The sequence below is a fragment of the Prionailurus viverrinus genome, chromosome B2 (assembly GCF_022837055.1).
Source record: "Prionailurus viverrinus isolate Anna chromosome B2, UM_Priviv_1.0, whole genome shotgun sequence".
NCBI lineage: Eukaryota > Metazoa > Chordata > Mammalia > Carnivora > Felidae > Prionailurus > Prionailurus viverrinus.
The window spans coordinates 11,426,424-11,442,532 of record NC_062565.1 but is presented as its reverse complement, the minus strand read 5'-3'; the positions used below and the strand labels follow the sequence as shown (position 1 = coordinate 11,442,532).

Genomic DNA, 16,109 nt, shown 5'->3' with positions numbered 1-16,109 from the left:
TCCCCTGCTCACATTCTGTTTGTCTGTCTGTCTGTCTGTCTGCCTCTCTCTCTCTCAAAAATAAACACACTGGGGCGCCTGGGTGGCTCAGTCGGTTGAGGGTCCGACTTCAGCTCAGGTCAAGATCTCACAGTTTGTGAGTTCAAGTCCCGAGTGGGGCTCTGTGCTGACAGCTCAGAGCCTGGAGCCTGCTTCGTATTCTGTGTCTCCCTCTCTCTCTGCTCCTCTCCCACTTGCACTCTGTGTCTCTCTCTCTCTCAAAAATAAGCAGTAAAAAAATTTTTTTTAAAAGTCAAAAAAATAAAATGTCCCTAAGAATATTTGTCAAACAATAGCCAAAGTATGGAAAAAGCCCAAATGCCCATTGACAGAGGAATGGATAAAGATGTGGGGTGTGTGTGTGTGTGTGTGTGTGTGTGTGTATACACATACACTCGGCAATCAAAAAGAATGAAATCTTGCCATCTACAATAATGTGGATGGAACTAGAGTGTATTATGCTAAGCGAAATTAGGCAGTAAGACAAATATATGACTTCACTCATATGTGGAATTTAAGATACGAAGCAGATGAACATTAGGGCAGGGAAACAAAACAAGATAAAAACAGGGAGGGAGACAAACATAAGAGACTCTTAAATACGGAGAACAAACTGAGGGTTGCTGGAGGAGCTGTGGGTAGGGGGATGGGCTAAATAGGCAAGGGGCATTAAGGAGGACACTTGTTGGGATGAGCACTGGGTGTTATATGCAGGGGATGAATCACTGGATTCTACTCCTGAAAGCATTATTGCACTATATGCTAACTTGGATATAAATTTTTTAAAAAATAGAAAAAAAAAAGGAATTTTTGTCAGATTTCTTCAAACAGCACAACATTTTAAACGAACATATAAGAGGCACCTGGGTGGCTCAGTAGATTAAACATCTGAGTTCAACTCAGGTCATGATTTCTCAGTTGGTGAGTTCGAGCCTCTGAGCTGTCAGCACAGAGCCTGGAGCATGCTTTGGATCCTGTATCTCCCTCTCTCTCTGTGCCTCCCCTCGCTCACACTGTCTCAAAAATAAACATTAAAAAAATTTTCACATTTATATATATATGTGTATATATATACACACATACATACATACATACATAAGATATATATCCTAACACATAAAATACACAGCCACAGACCACACTAATTTTAAGATTTCAAAGCACAGGTCTCTGCCTTTGAAATGATCAGTTTTGCACAGAAGTGTTCTATCATCCACTTTGCATTTCGACTCACCACCATCTACTGTGTTCATGGCATTAGTATTTAACAGACATTTATTAAGGTTCTAAGGACATAAAGACAACTGAAATGCTGCTTACCTTCTAAAAGTGCTAACGGTCTAAGAAGGGGGCAAGTAAACACACACACACAGTAATCCCATCACCAAAAAGGAAAGTGATACATGAAGAAGGAAGGAAGTGACTAAGGGGCAGCAGAAGGGATTCACAGACGTGACGTTTCAATTCTGAGACAGAACTAGAAGTTTGTAGGGAGCATGGGGGGCGGGCGGGCGGGCGGGGGGGGGGGGGCATGGGAAGGTGGCTCCACAAAGCGATCAAGAAGCCTGTGTGTTAGGAGCAGAGCCATCCATCTGGCGCCTCCCGTTTCCACACGTTCTCTGACTGTCGCCCCTCCCAGCCACTGGTCTCTGTTCCACCGCTATGCTGTCTTCCACCTTGCCAATAAAACCACTCTCAGAGGTTCCATCTTTGGTCCACTGTCCTCCTCTTGAGTCTCATCTACTTGGACGGTTTCCTGACCTGTACCTGCGGTCCCCTTCTCAGCTGTAGGGCCACCCTCTACCTGGTTAGCGTGGCTCACATCTCCTCCTGCCTCACATGTTTCTATCTATCTCATCCCCTTCTGCTGAGCCCACCACCGCCACTCTATGCCAAGCGGCCCTCACCTCTTGTTTGAACAAGAGCCTTCTCACCGAGACCTCTGCTCTCGTTCCCTGCAATCCATCCTGCTGCAAAGCAACCGGTGCCAAGTAGATTTTGGTTTTCCTCACTGGTTCCTCCTTTAAAATGAACCGTTCCAAAGCTTTGTTCCTGCCACTCCCTTAAGATGGCGGAGTACAGGTTTAGGCCATCTCCTCTACCCCCTCCCTCCCTCCCTTTACATTGCCTCTGCTCCCATGGCTTATTTGAAAACTGTAGCCTGATGACTCTCATATTTGTGTTTCCAGCCCCGAGTATCCGTTACAGGACATCCCGAGTCCTCACGTATATGTGAGCATGGGCTGCACAGCTTCAAATCACCATGTCTTCAGCTACGCCGTATTCTACGCCCAACCTGACCGCACCAGCACATATCACTGTTCTCTGGGCCTGTATGTATTACCGCTACAACCTCCCATCTGTCCTCTGGTCTCCAAATTTCACTGCCTTCAAATCGACCCTCCAAAAAGCCACCAGGCAATGTGTCAAAAATACAAATTTAACTACATCACTCCTCTGCTTAAAATGATGGTTCATCATTGACGGGATGATGTCAGATTTATGTAATAAATATATGAGCTTTATTTGTAACAATTTACTTCCTAACTCAGTTTTATTCTCCCAATCAACTCAATTAATTTTGGTTTCTTGCATGATCAAGGGCCTGTTTTTGTTTTTCGTTTTTTTGTTTTTTTTAAGAGGAGGAAGAGGTATGCCAGCGGGAAGGAGAAAGTTATTTCAGAACGAAGCCTCTGAAATCTTACTCCTCTGGAGATGTCCAGTAAGAATTAGAGATACGGCTCACCTCTTGTCTTCAAACATGGGGTACAGGCTAACAAACCCGGAGCTCTCCACTGCAGACAGAAGACTACACATCCATGAATAATGCAATAAAAAAGGAAGTGTAATTCCCAGGATATCCATAACAGTTTTTTTCAACGTTTATTTATTTTTGGGACAGAGAGAGACAGAGCATGAACGGGGGAGGGGCAGAGAGAGAGGGAGACACAGAATCCGAAACAGGCTCCAGGCTCTGAGCCATCAGCCCAGAGCCTGACGCGGGGCTCGAACTCACGGACCGCGAGATCGTGACCTGGCTGAAGTCGGACGCTTAACCGACTGCGCCTCCCAGGCGCCCCATAACAGTTTTTATTTAATACCCATGTTACTACACATCGGTACCAAATAATTATATGAGATTACAAAAATATTAAGGAGTCATTTCCAGATGGGACTCTTCAGTAACTTTTTCAAATTTGAACAGAGAAACAGGAAAAACTCAAGCCTAACTCCCTTCTTCTTGCTGTCAAGTTAGAATGTTTTCATTAGTGACTCCGTAATTGACTATCCTTGCAACACCTCTGGCAGCTGGCATACAGGTATAGGTCTCCGCATTAATATTCAGCCACAGCTGTTTCAAAAGGCAAGACTGTCTACCGCTTAGTGAAACCTTCTCTGGGAATGACCATCTGTCATCCTCACTTGTACTTCAAGGAAAAGAGACAAAGTGACATTTTGTTCTGGATAACGGTGGAGAAAGACTGCCCCTTCTAAGTTCCTTCAGCATCTGTATTAGTCAGCTTTGAAAATGATCATGAGAAGCAAAGTTTCTGATAAAGTGTACACAAAAAAGAGGTATACGTATACACTGGGCTATCCTGAGAGAACACACAGATCCAGTCCCGGGTAAGTCATTTTGCCTCAGACAGCTTAGAAAAATTAAGACGTAGGAGGAAATGCTCATCCTGAAACATTAAAAATATTAAGGCTGTTCTTAGCAGAGAAGTTTAAGTGTTCTACTAAAATAACCAACAAAATGATCTCAAACAGCCATACACGTACCTGGCTTCTCAGACACACAGGACACACATTTACTGTCTTCTCCATTATTAGAAACACAGCATACTGGACACTCCCAAGATCCCAGGGGCCTTTTAAATTTATCTGCGAATCCTACGGCGCCCGTGGTCACAGTGCAGGTGGGAGGTGCGGCGGCCACGGGCACAGCGCTCGCCGCAGCCACTGGCAGCGTAAGGACTCGCTTCACACCAGTTCCGGGTTTCGGTGTCTCACAAGCTACGCATTTCATCGCTTCGGGTTTGTTTTGCACTAAACAGGTGTCACAATCCCAGGTCCCGACTGCTGGTTTAAATCTGTCTCCAAAACCCGTCCCTGATGTAGAGAGAGTTGACTTGTCACTTTTGCTTGGTGCCCCGATTCCAGTTTGTTTAGCAGTATCTTTTGCTGGCAATTTTGTTGCCTGACAGGCTATGCACTTGCCGTCTGTAGCTTTGTTCTGGAGCAGACAAGTATCACACTGCCACGACGACGATCCAGGTGACCCAGATTTTACACTTTCTCCAAACCCAACTCCCCCAGAAGAAAAACTACTTATTGCTGGTCTTGTATAAACTACTGGGCTTGTGGTAGTAGGCTGAGCAGCAAGAGAATCTGCCTTTGGTGATGTGAAACCTGTAATAGGGAAAAGAGTGTAAGTTAAAAAGAAAAAAGAGAGAGAGACAGAGAGACAGAGAGAGAAGCTCTCTAATCAGAACATTAACTGAAATGCTATTACTGGGAGAACATGTATTTACACACATTTATTGCAGAGTTCCTAAATCCCAACATGAGCTACTTAAAAGTAGAGTTTTCACCTAAGCAATATTTAAAAAAATTTTTTAACATGTATTCGTTAAAAAAAAATTTTTTTTTTTTAAGTTTATTTTGAGAGACAGAGCAGAGGAGGGGCAGAGAGAGAGGGAAAGAGAGAATCCCAGGCAGGCTCCATGCTGTCAGCACGGAGCCTGATGTGGGGCTTGAACTCACGAACCATGAGATCATGACCTGAGCCGAAACCAAGAGTCAGATCCTCAACCGACTGAGCCACCCAGGCGCCCCAACATGTATTCATTTTTGAGAGACAGAGAGAGACAGAGCATGAGCAGAGGAGGGGCAGAGAGAGAGGGAGACACAAAATCTGAAGGAGGCTCCAGGCCCCCAGCTGTCAGCAGAGTCAGATGCAGGGTTCGAACCCACAAACCGTGAGATCATGACCTGAGCCAAAGTCAGACGTTCAAGTGACTGAGCCACCCAGGTGCCCCAGCAGCCGTTTTGTTTTGTTTTGTTTTGTTTTCCATTTGTTTCTTTAAGTTTATTTATTTTGAGAGAGAGAGAGAGAGAGAGAGCAGGAATTGGGTAGGGGCAGAGAGAGAGAATACCAAGCAGGTTCCGCATCATCACCACAAGGCCTGATGCAAGGCTCGAACCCACAACCCTGGGATCATAACCTGCGCTGAAATCAAGAGTCGGATGTTTAACCAACTGAGCCACCCAGGTGTCCCAGCAGTTTTTATTAATCACATAATCAATAAGTGACACTCAGACCTAGTTAAAATCCTACAAAAGATGTATTGTTTATAGTGTATCACCTTCTTCCTCTAGGAATTTCTACTTACTATAATTCAACCAATATCTAACTTGAGGCTTTGATCTGTCGTAATTTACTGACACACCCCTCGGGCATCTAGGTTTTGCTACACTCTTGCTGCAATACAGATCTGCAGTATATTCACAGCCTTCCTCCCGCATCTATTTTCTCCTTCAGGTGTTCTCCTGGCTATGCCAAATGTCTTAAACGTCGATAATCTTTGAATTCTGTCCACTTATAACCCACTGTTGTGGTATCCTCTACTTTCAGTACACCCAGCTGAGCTGAGTAGGTATGCATATTGGACAGACGTCCCTCCAAAGTACAACGGAGTTGTAAGGACTGGTCTTAATTATACTAAGTTCATACAGGACTTTAAAATGGTAACAGTTCAATGAGAAACATGATGTAAATTCCAACAGAGAAGAACCAAACCATCTGGCAAGGTCTAGAAATCACAGAAATGAAGACCCAGCCCACCCTCGAGGAGCATGAGCTCATGCTACTCAAAGACCTGCCCATGGAAAGTCACCAAACCCTAACGCAGACACACTGCCTCCAACAGTTCTCCAATATAATCACAGAACCTTTCACACTGTAAGGGTCCCCTTTTGGTAACCACTAAAGGTGTACTCAGACAATTAAGGTATTTGCACAGAACCATGGAATAACAGGAACCAAAAAAGTCTCCGCACTACCGGAACTGCTGTCATTGAACCGAATCGATTCACTCCAACTTGTATCCACGGGAATGACCTTCCAATCCTTTACTTTGGACCAATTAACCTTTGTTTTACACATGCCAATAAACTCAGTGACCTGTTTTTCCAGCTCATGGCACCAAACGAAAAGAAAAGTGGAGGGTAAGAAGATATAAAAGATTTTGAGATTTTCCAGTGCTACAATTATTCCAACCTAGAGCTAGTTTTAGCATAAAGGCAAAACCCATATACTTCACTTACTCCCAGTAGTCTAAAATGTACTGTTTTGCTAATGATTAATTTGAGTCACTAAGGTTGGCACCATTTTAACAGTAATCATCTCAAGATTTTAGAGACTTATTTTCCTTCCCCCTTTTCAAGTTTTTCTAATTTCTCTCAAAAGAACATAGGACTCCAAATTCTTGCTATTTAAAGAAAATTAAAGGGGAGGAGGAGTGGGCATCATGAATGCAAAGCAGAACTTATATGAAGATAGAGCATATGAATTTGATGCATATCTACCACTCAGTTAACTAGCACAGGCGCCCTGGAGCTCTGCCCCAATGGCATCAAATCGTCTAAATTGCTGGGACCCTTGTAGGCAGTGTACTCATCTACAAAACGAGAAAGCTAGACCAGAGAGACCTAAATCTGGCTGCAGAAGCCATTCTTATCTGGAAATTCTTACTCAATTATACGTGAGCACATCTATCTGCTAGGTAAATCTAAATTTTCTCTGAGTGACTAGATCACCTTACAAACATTTATACATTCCTATAGTACAGGTCACAATCGGAATTGTATCTATCCTCTGATTTTCAAATTGAAAACTTTTTCCTATTTGATGACTTCTATTCATTGCCTTCAAGTTATTTATTACTAGCTTTCAATTCGTGTTTCAAGTGAGTACTGTCCCTTACATATATGTATGTTCGAATCATCCAATGTTATCTTTCTGTTTGGTCTTGTTATAAGACAATCACAACTGGGCAGTAATCTGAGAACAAGGCAGGTCAGCATCTCATCAGAGAAAGATATGTGCAGGTACATCATCAGGTTTATTTACTTGTATTCCATATTGGCCTATCTCTATTAAAAGGCAATTCATTTTCCCTTCTACACTTGCCTCTTTCTCCTGCTATCCTCACCTCCTTAGGAGATGTCATTTTAGGACAGTCTTTGAATTCGAAACAAGTAGAGTTTCTAAGATATTTACTCCAAAAGAATTGCATCTAACTACATCTACATTCAAGTCAATTTCCTAACTTATGCCACACATGACATTAAAATAGGACCACAAATCTGTAATGAAGATTTTAGAGTATGTCAAGGCAGCTCTTATCTTACCAGGGCTTTTGAGAACATCTAGGACACTTCCTTCTTTCAGGGTTTTTGCAGGTCTAAAAGGACCCTCACAATCTTCATCTGGCTGCTTCTTACAGCTTGTACTATTCACTGCATTGGTATCTTGAGCTGTAGAAAAGATACTATGTCAAGAAGAAGCACCGGATCAAGTTAAATGTATTAAAGAGAGCTTTCAAAGCCAATTTGGATCACCTTCTAAAACATCATGAAAGTCACTGTAATTCAAAGATAATGGACAAATTTACTTAAAAATACAAGGTTAATTTGCTAGTACAAGAAAGCAAAGATAGTATTTCCCATACTATACACTGTACATTTTTCTCCTCCAAAAAGGCAAAAAGTATGAACTATAATTGTTACCCAATAAATTAACTGGTAATCAAAACAATCAAACTCAAACACTGGAGAGGTTATAGCACCCGGAGCAAGCTCCCAAACTACAACAAATATGCATCTGACTACACAGCAATTTACAGTACTGATTGAACCAAACTTTCAAGTAAATACTCAACTGAGCAGTTATTTCATTTCTAGAAATTGATCCTATGATTAAAAATATCCTTCAGTTATAATATTGAAAATCTGGATGATAAATGCTCAATAAGGGACTGAGTCTGTCAATTACAGAATACCGACACGATAGATTACTATGTGGCCACAAAACATTCTCAAAAGCACAGTTATAGGTAAAGACGAGTTAAAAAGCCCAGGAGATTGTGAATGATACAAGAGTAATGGTGGCTGCCAGTGTTGAGTGACTTTTTACTTACTGCTTCTACTTTTTATGTTTCCTAAATTTTCCAAAATAAATATACCCTTAGACTTAAAATAAGAAATCTATGTTTTCAGTATGATAATGGCTTTGTGGTTTATTTTTTAAGGGGGACAGTTTCTGTTTACAGTTGAAATATGTGTGGAACTGTTTCAATATAACCTGATAGGTGTGTTTCTGTGTGTGAGAAGGAAGGGGAAAGGAGAGAAAGAGAAAGAAGACTGGCCAAAAAATGTGAAGTGTCGAAGCTGGGTAAACAGTACATGGAAATTCAGTCTATTACTTCCGAAAATGTTTCAAGTTTTCCATAATAAAATACAAACAAGGTTTTTCTTAAGTGTTTGCCAATTTTAAAAGGAGTAGTTTCAAAAAAATCCTACCTACCTCTACCTCACGCCATAAACAAAAATTAATACAAAATGGATCAATGATCTAAACATGAGAACTAAAACCATAAAATTCTCAGAAGAAAATCCAGGAGATGTATGTTCATGACTATGGATTTGGCAATAGATTCTCAGATATGACATCAAAAGCACAAGAAAAAAACCTGAACTTCGCCACAATTAAAAACCTTTGTGAATCGAAGGACATTACCAAGAAAGTGTGAAGACAATCTACGGAACGGGAGAAATTATTTGCAAATTATGTATCTTAAGGATCTAATATCCAGACTACATAAAACTGCTAACATCTCAGCAACAAAAAGACAAACCAACTTAAAAATGGGCAAAGGACTTGAATGGACATTTCTCCCAAGAAGATAAAGGGCCAACTAGCACATGAAAATATGCTCCATTATGCACCATTAGCCATTAGAGAAATGTAAATCGAAACCAAAAAGAAGCATCACTTCACACCCACTAAGATGGCTACCAACACAAAAGTGAAAAGTACACATGGTGAGAATGTGGAGAAATTAGAATCCTCATACACTGCTAGTGGCAATGTGAAAGGAACCAGTGGCTGAGAAAAACAGTTCTGTGGTTCCTCAAAAAGTTACACATAGAACTGCCATTTGACCACCAACTCCATTTCTAGGTATATACCCCAGAGCACTGAAACCACTATCCAAATAAATACGTGTACCTGAATTTTCATACCAGCACTATGCACAATAGCCAAAAGCTGGCAACAGCCCAAAAGTCCATCAATGGATGAATAGAACTATGATATACCCATACAATGGAACTTCACTCAGCCATAAAAGGAATGAAATTCTAGGGTGCCCGGCTGGCTCGGTAAGTAGAGCATACGACTCTTAAACTCAGGGTCTTGAGTTCAAGCCCCATATTGGGCATGGAGCCTACTTCGAATAAAAAGTAAGTAAATAAATTTTACAAAGAAAAAAGAGTGAAGTACTGATAAATACTGTAACACAGATGAACCCTGAAAACAAGTAAAGGAAGCTAGATGCAAAAATCACATGGTAGGATTCCAGAATAGGTACATACATACAAACAAAACACAGACTCGTAGTTGATAGGAGGTGGGAGAGAAGAAATGCGGAATGACTGTTATTTAATAGGTACAGGTTTCCTTTGTAGGGGGTGATAAGAATGTTCTAGAACTAGACAGGCTGTGGTAGTTGCACACCATGAATGTACTGAACACCACTGAATCTGTTCCCTTTCAAATGATTAATTTTATCTCACATGAATCTCACCACAGTAACAAAAACATACAAGAAACAAAACACTGTACCTACTACTTTTTATAACTGTGTCAAAACATACAATTGTATCACTTTGCCATAGTCTATCCTCCTTTAGAATAAAAATGGCACTGCTTTTAGTAATTGAAAGTAAATTTTAAGGATACCCTGAAGTGTATTCAAACTGCTGGAAAAAGATAGTGGAAAAATTAGCACCTGTCACAAAGTAATTAATCATGACTTCTACATTTTCAAGCAGCTTGTTAATGTCAAAGTGGTGAGAATCACTGTCACAATTGTATACATGCCACTTACAATAAATGCCTTAAAAATATGGATAATTTCCCAGATGTAATGAAATACAAAGGTTGTTTGAACAAGCTGCCGCTCATCCAGTTATCACCAATAACGCATTAGTAAAAACTGGAGGATTGTCCTGCCTTTCCTCGTAACCAGGTGTGAAAATGGTCATTTGCAGAAGTTTTTTTTTTTAAATATGTATTTTTTTATTTTAAGAGAGAAAGCGTGAAAGAGGCAGAGAGAGGAGAGTGAAAGAACCCCAAGCAAGCTGCACACTATCAGCATAGATCCCAACGCAGGGCTCCAACTCACGAACCGTGAGATCATGACCTGAGCCAAAACCAAGAGTTGAGCACTTAACCAACTGAGCCCCCCAGGCACCCCAGGAATTTGTAGAAGTTTATTTCTCTTGAATTCATAATAACATTGAAGAAAAAATTCGTGGTAAAAAGTATACCTGAAATGTGCCTGTTAATACTTTCTCTTACACAAGGCTGTTTTAGTCAATAAAAAACAAGACTGCAAACATACCAAATTCCTATTTTGTGCCACTCTCATAATCTATGCTCTTATCTTCCAGCTCATCCAGAGCTAGAACATCTGGCTTCTATGTCCTAGCTCTTTGGTTGTTGTTGTTGGTTGCTGCTGCTGCTGCTGTTTTTACTCTACCCTTTGAGGGAGGATCTAGTATTTTTTAAATTCCAAAACTATGAGGTAAAAAAACTGAGACAGACAAATACATGCTTCTGGATAGGGCGACAGAACTTAACTGATATCTCAGCCTATAAAGCTCCGCCTCCCAACCACCCCCTCACTTGGGGACACGGCTGTCACTCCACGACACCCAGCTCACGCCATTTAAAATCACTGTCTTCCTGGGGCGCCTGGGTGGCGCAGTCGGTTAAGCGTCCGACTTCAGCCAGGTCACGATCTCGCGGTCCGTGAGTTCGAGCCCCGCGTCAGGCTCTGGGCTGATGGCTTAGAGCCTGGAGCCTGTTTCCGATTCTGTGTCTCCCTCTCTCTCTGCCCCTCCCCTGCTCATGCTCTGTCTCTCTCTGTCCCAAAAATAAATAAACGTTGAAAAAAAAAAAAAAATTTAAAATCACTGTCTTCCTACTACATTCAGATTAAAATCCAATTCTTTCAGCATGGCATTCAATAATTTTTAGAACTTAAAGCTACTTCTTAGCTTTATTACAAAAGATCTACAGATTTTGAAGAATATCATCCTTTTTTCTCTAACTCCCACAGCCCTGCACTTGCTGTGTGTCTCTGGAGTAAAATGCCCTTGCTCAAAACGTCCTGAGGTGAGTAACTTAGCCCAGATGGTTCTCCAGTTCTTGAACAGCAAACACTTGAAAGAAAACCACCATCACAACAAAATCCCATGATTTAATTATCTGCTTGCTCATTTCTTTCCCTCAACTACCCCCATTCCTGAAATATTATGTATCACTACCTGCAGAGGCCAGCATAACCCTAACACATAAAAATGTTTGTGAACTGAACACTAAACCCAGAGATGGGATCCACAATAATTAGAATTTCACCTCGATAACAAATGTAAACAACACCTGAATTTCTTATGAGAGTTCATTTATAATAAACTGTCACCTTAATGGATATACTGCTGGTGTGACTATCCCTTCCCATAACTGAACTGTAACATATCCATTTAGTGAGCAGTTTCTGAGAAGGTTACTAAAAACTATTGCCAAAGGTTGATATTAGCTCCTGTCCGCTTTTTAGAGCTAATTTCATTCAAATGAATTTATAAGAACTGCCAAAGATTAAAGAAAGAATTTGAAATACTAATCTAATGCATGCAACCATTTTTATGTAACAACTTGGGAGAAATTTTTACTTACCTAAACTACTACTTGTAATTGGTTCTGAAATACTACTAGAGCCAGAAAGTTCTGTTGTTTTTGCAACAGGCACACTAAACGTAAATCCAATCTGTAAGGAGAAAAGGTATCCTTAATAGTCTACTTAGTTTTAAAACAAAATATCAAATACAGAGCTTTTTCTTATTCCAAGTCAAAAAAAAAAAAAAGAGACACTGAAGTTCATGTAGAGATTTTACAATCTCCAAAATTGAGATGCTTCTTATAATGAATGGTGTGTTAGGTCTAAACAGCATTTTCAATTTCTTAGGCATTTTTTTCATTCAAAGCAGTAAAGTAATAACGTGCTCCCAATGCTCACTTCTAGGTTTCTAAATGCGATTTTCCAATAAAACACTGAGATTTTATGGACAGTGGGCAGGTTTCAGGCACACAGCAGGGATTACATACAATATGATCTGGAATATCTAGCAGTAACCAAAAACAAGAGCACAGTGAAAAACACAAGGCAGCATGTAAAAATGATATGCATGCCAAAGATGCATGGGGCAACTTGAACATTAAACTTATATCACTCAAAACACCTCTTTTTTTAATTTAATTTAATTTTTTAAATTTACATCCAAGTTAGTTAGCATACAGTGCAACAATGATTTCAGGAGTAGATTGCTTAATGCCCCTTACCCATTTAGCCCATCCCCCCGTTCTACAACCCCTCCAGTAACCCTCTGTTTGTTCTCCATATTTAAGAACCTCTTATGTTTTGTCCCCCTCCCTGTTTTTATAGTATTTTTGCTTCCCTTCCCTTGTAAAACACCTCTTTCTTAATTATGAAGAAATATGTATTATGAGGCATAAAAACCCAAAACTTTTCCAGATTAAAGGCAATTCAACAAACATGTTAACCAAATGCAATGCAATTTAGTTGATCAGGTCTTGATCTTTACTGGATCTGGGCCATTACAGGACAGTCTGGGGCCAATGGGGAAATCTGAATATGGACATTATTATACTATGTTACAATTTCATGGACAGAATTGTATTGTGGGTGTGCAAAGGAATGTCCTTTTTTCTTAGGGGACATATGGGAAAGGTATAAAGGTATCAAGATGTTTGCATCTTAACTTTCAAATGATCACGAGAAAATACACATGCTTGTGTGTGTGTGTAGTGAAAAATAAACAGGTGTTCACTCATTCAAGATTTCTATACACTGACTTTTTTAGGTTGGAAGAAAAACAATGGTATTTCTTACCACCAATGGCATCTTGGATTTTAAAAATACAGTATGCTTCTGAAATCAGTATGAAATATTCCTTGCTTGCTACTTACAGATGACGGAGGTAGAACATCTGCCTCAGTAGATTTTACAATTGGAGATGAAAATCGAAACATGGGACTGCCAGAACTGTTTGGAGAGGCCATTTGTACCTGGTTTTCCAAATTATTAAAATAACACAAAGAGTTTTTAGTAAAAGTAATTGACAATAAAACAGACCTTAACTTAAGCAAATTATTTCAAAGAAGCCAAAAGCAATTTATTTCCTTTTAGATTTAAAAATCACTTGTTAAGGGGCACCCAGCTGGCTCAGTCAGTAGAGCATGAGACTCTTGATCTTGGGGTTGTGAGCTCCAGCCCCACGATGGGGCTAGATTATTTAAAAATAAAATCTTAAAAAAATTAGTAAAATAATAATTTGTTAAAACTTGTGAAAAATAAATGGTAACTACTATAAAATCTGGCTTCTCCTTGGACGAGGAGTATACACTATCTTAGAGGTAGGTGAGTATGTATCTAAAGGAAAAAAATTCCATCCATAAGAATATGTTCAGAAAAAGTAAAAGCCAGGACAAAATCATAAAAATTTTCAGGAGTAGTTAATCCTACCTGAGAAATAAAAACATAAACCCAATCTTACCAAAAAAAAAAAAAAAAAAAGTATCTTAAATCAGAAACATTGGAAACAAACTTATAATCATCAATCTCTAAGGCATTGCATAAGAATTAAACAGCACTCCATTATAATGTATCCCTTTATAACATACACTTTAAAAAGCAAAACACCATTTCCATTTTTCTCTTACTCTCAATTTCCATAGCAAGAACTTAACGCTTCAAACAGAATATAGTATTTTTTTTTTAAATAAGGAACAAAAATCACCTCTATTTGTACAATAGTTTTGTACCTTGTTTGTCAGTGATTGTGAAGGACTAACGGGCGATGGAGAGGAAGTTGTGATCACAGAGGAACTAAAATTGAAGGTAGGCAGTGAAGAACTGGTGATGGGTAGAGAGATTTTCGGCAATACTGGCACTTCCATTTCCTAAAACACAACATGTGTCATAATGATAGATTTCATCTTTCAAGTCATTCTTTTATCCCTACTTACTTTCAGGTGGAACTGAGAACAGGGAGGAGGCAGCAGCATACAGGGTTAACAATGTGGGCTCAACGTGGATGGAACTGGAGAGTGTTATGCTAAGTGAAATAAGTCATACAGAGAAAGACAGCATATATTTTCACTCTTATGTGGATCCTGAGAAACTTAACAGAAGACCATGGGGGAGGGGAAGGAAAGAAAAAAAAAAGAGAGGGAGGGAGCCAAACCAAAAGATACTCTTGAAACACTGAGAGCAATCTGAGGGTTGATGGGGGATGGGAGGGAGAGGGGTGGGTGATGGGTATTGAGGAGGGCACCTGTTGGGATGAGCACTGGGTGTTGGTATGGAAACCAATTTGACGATAAATTTCATATTAAAAAAATAACAATCAGTCAAAAAAAAAAAAAAAACCCCACAATGTGGGCTCTCAAATCAAAAGAAATGAACAAGATCTGAATCCCAGCTGTGCCACCACCAGACTTGGTGGCTTTGTGAACCTAACTGCCCTCAGTACAAATTTCCTAATGGCTGAAAATGAGGAAAAAATTACACCACCATTGTAGTATTAATATAAGACATAAAGTTATACATGGCCTTGGCATGTAAAACAAGCATTTAATAAACATCAGTACCAATGAGTTTGGTGAAATGCCTTGGTTTTTTATCGCAATATACTAAAGACCACTCTGAATCTCAAGCAACCCAGAGTTGGAAGGCAAGCAGAGTTGTGCTTCTGCTGATGGTGCAATAGTTCGTATCTGAACATTGACCTGACAAATAACAGTTGTAAACCCTAAACAAAACAGAAACAACCATATGAAAACACTGCCGAGCAACCAGAAGCAAGAGCGACCAGAAACAAGCACAAACTGCAGAGATGAAAACCACGTGGAAGAAGCGAGGAGCACTGGGTAAGTTTCCTGCACTCTTTTGGAGTTAGTACCACGCCATCAATTGAAATGGAGAGAGAACAGCAAATGTGTTCACTGAGGAATCAGGGGACAGGCTAGGTGAGCACAGCAGCTCAAAACTTGAGGGGAGATGCAGGAATGGGGAACTTACAGATCTGCACATAAACTGTCCAAGCTTCTAGCAGACCTGTAACCTGCTCGCGTGCAAGGCAGACACCAAGGAGCCAACTTAGCAGAGTTCCAGCTGCCACCCACCACAAGTGGGAGAAGAGTTTGACTTCAGGTTAAATTCCCTACCGGCTAAAAACCATGTGACTACTACAAATGGATGTCGTTTATGGTACATAAATCACAGCTCTGTAAAGTCGACCCCTCCACCCAAAGGAAAAATAAAGATGCTTTCAGATAAAAGAAAATTAAAACAATCTGTTGCCATAAAACCTGCTCTGCAACTTCTTCAGGGCGAAGGGGCAGAATAACAAATGGAACTCAAGATTTCTGGAGATATGAACAATATGTGAGCAAACACAAAAAAACTGTTTTTCCTCTTAATTTCTTGAAAACACATATAATTGTACATGGGGCACCTGGGGTGGCTCAGTCAGTTAAGTGTCCAACTTCACCTCGGGACATGATCTCACAGTTCATGAGTTTGAGCCTCAGGTTGGGCTCTGTGCTATAGCACAGAGCCTGCTGAGGATTCTCTGTCTCCCTCTCTCTCTATCCCTTCCCCGCACTGTTTCTCTTTCTCAAAATAAATAAACTTGAG

At 40.2% G+C, this 16,109-nt stretch overlaps 1 protein-coding gene across 5 annotated transcripts in view; it reads right to left on the bottom strand.

Moving 5' to 3' along the window:
- NUP153 (nucleoporin 153) overlaps positions 1-16,109 on the bottom strand; it is an 88,334-nt gene that overhangs the window by 16,107 nt on the left and 56,118 nt on the right. For all 5 annotated transcript variants that reach the window (XM_047860265.1, XM_047860264.1, XM_047860263.1 and 2 more), the window contains 5 exons: positions 14,234-14,371; positions 13,379-13,477; positions 12,068-12,158; positions 7,456-7,581; positions 3,823-4,452 (listed from right to left, as the gene is read on the bottom strand). In XM_047860265.1, coding sequence (XP_047716221.1) covers positions 3,823-4,452; positions 7,456-7,581; positions 12,068-12,158; positions 13,379-13,477; positions 14,234-14,371 — 1,084 coding nt within the window. The remainder of the gene's footprint in view (positions 1-3,822; positions 4,453-7,455; positions 7,582-12,067; positions 12,159-13,378; positions 13,478-14,233; positions 14,372-16,109) is intronic.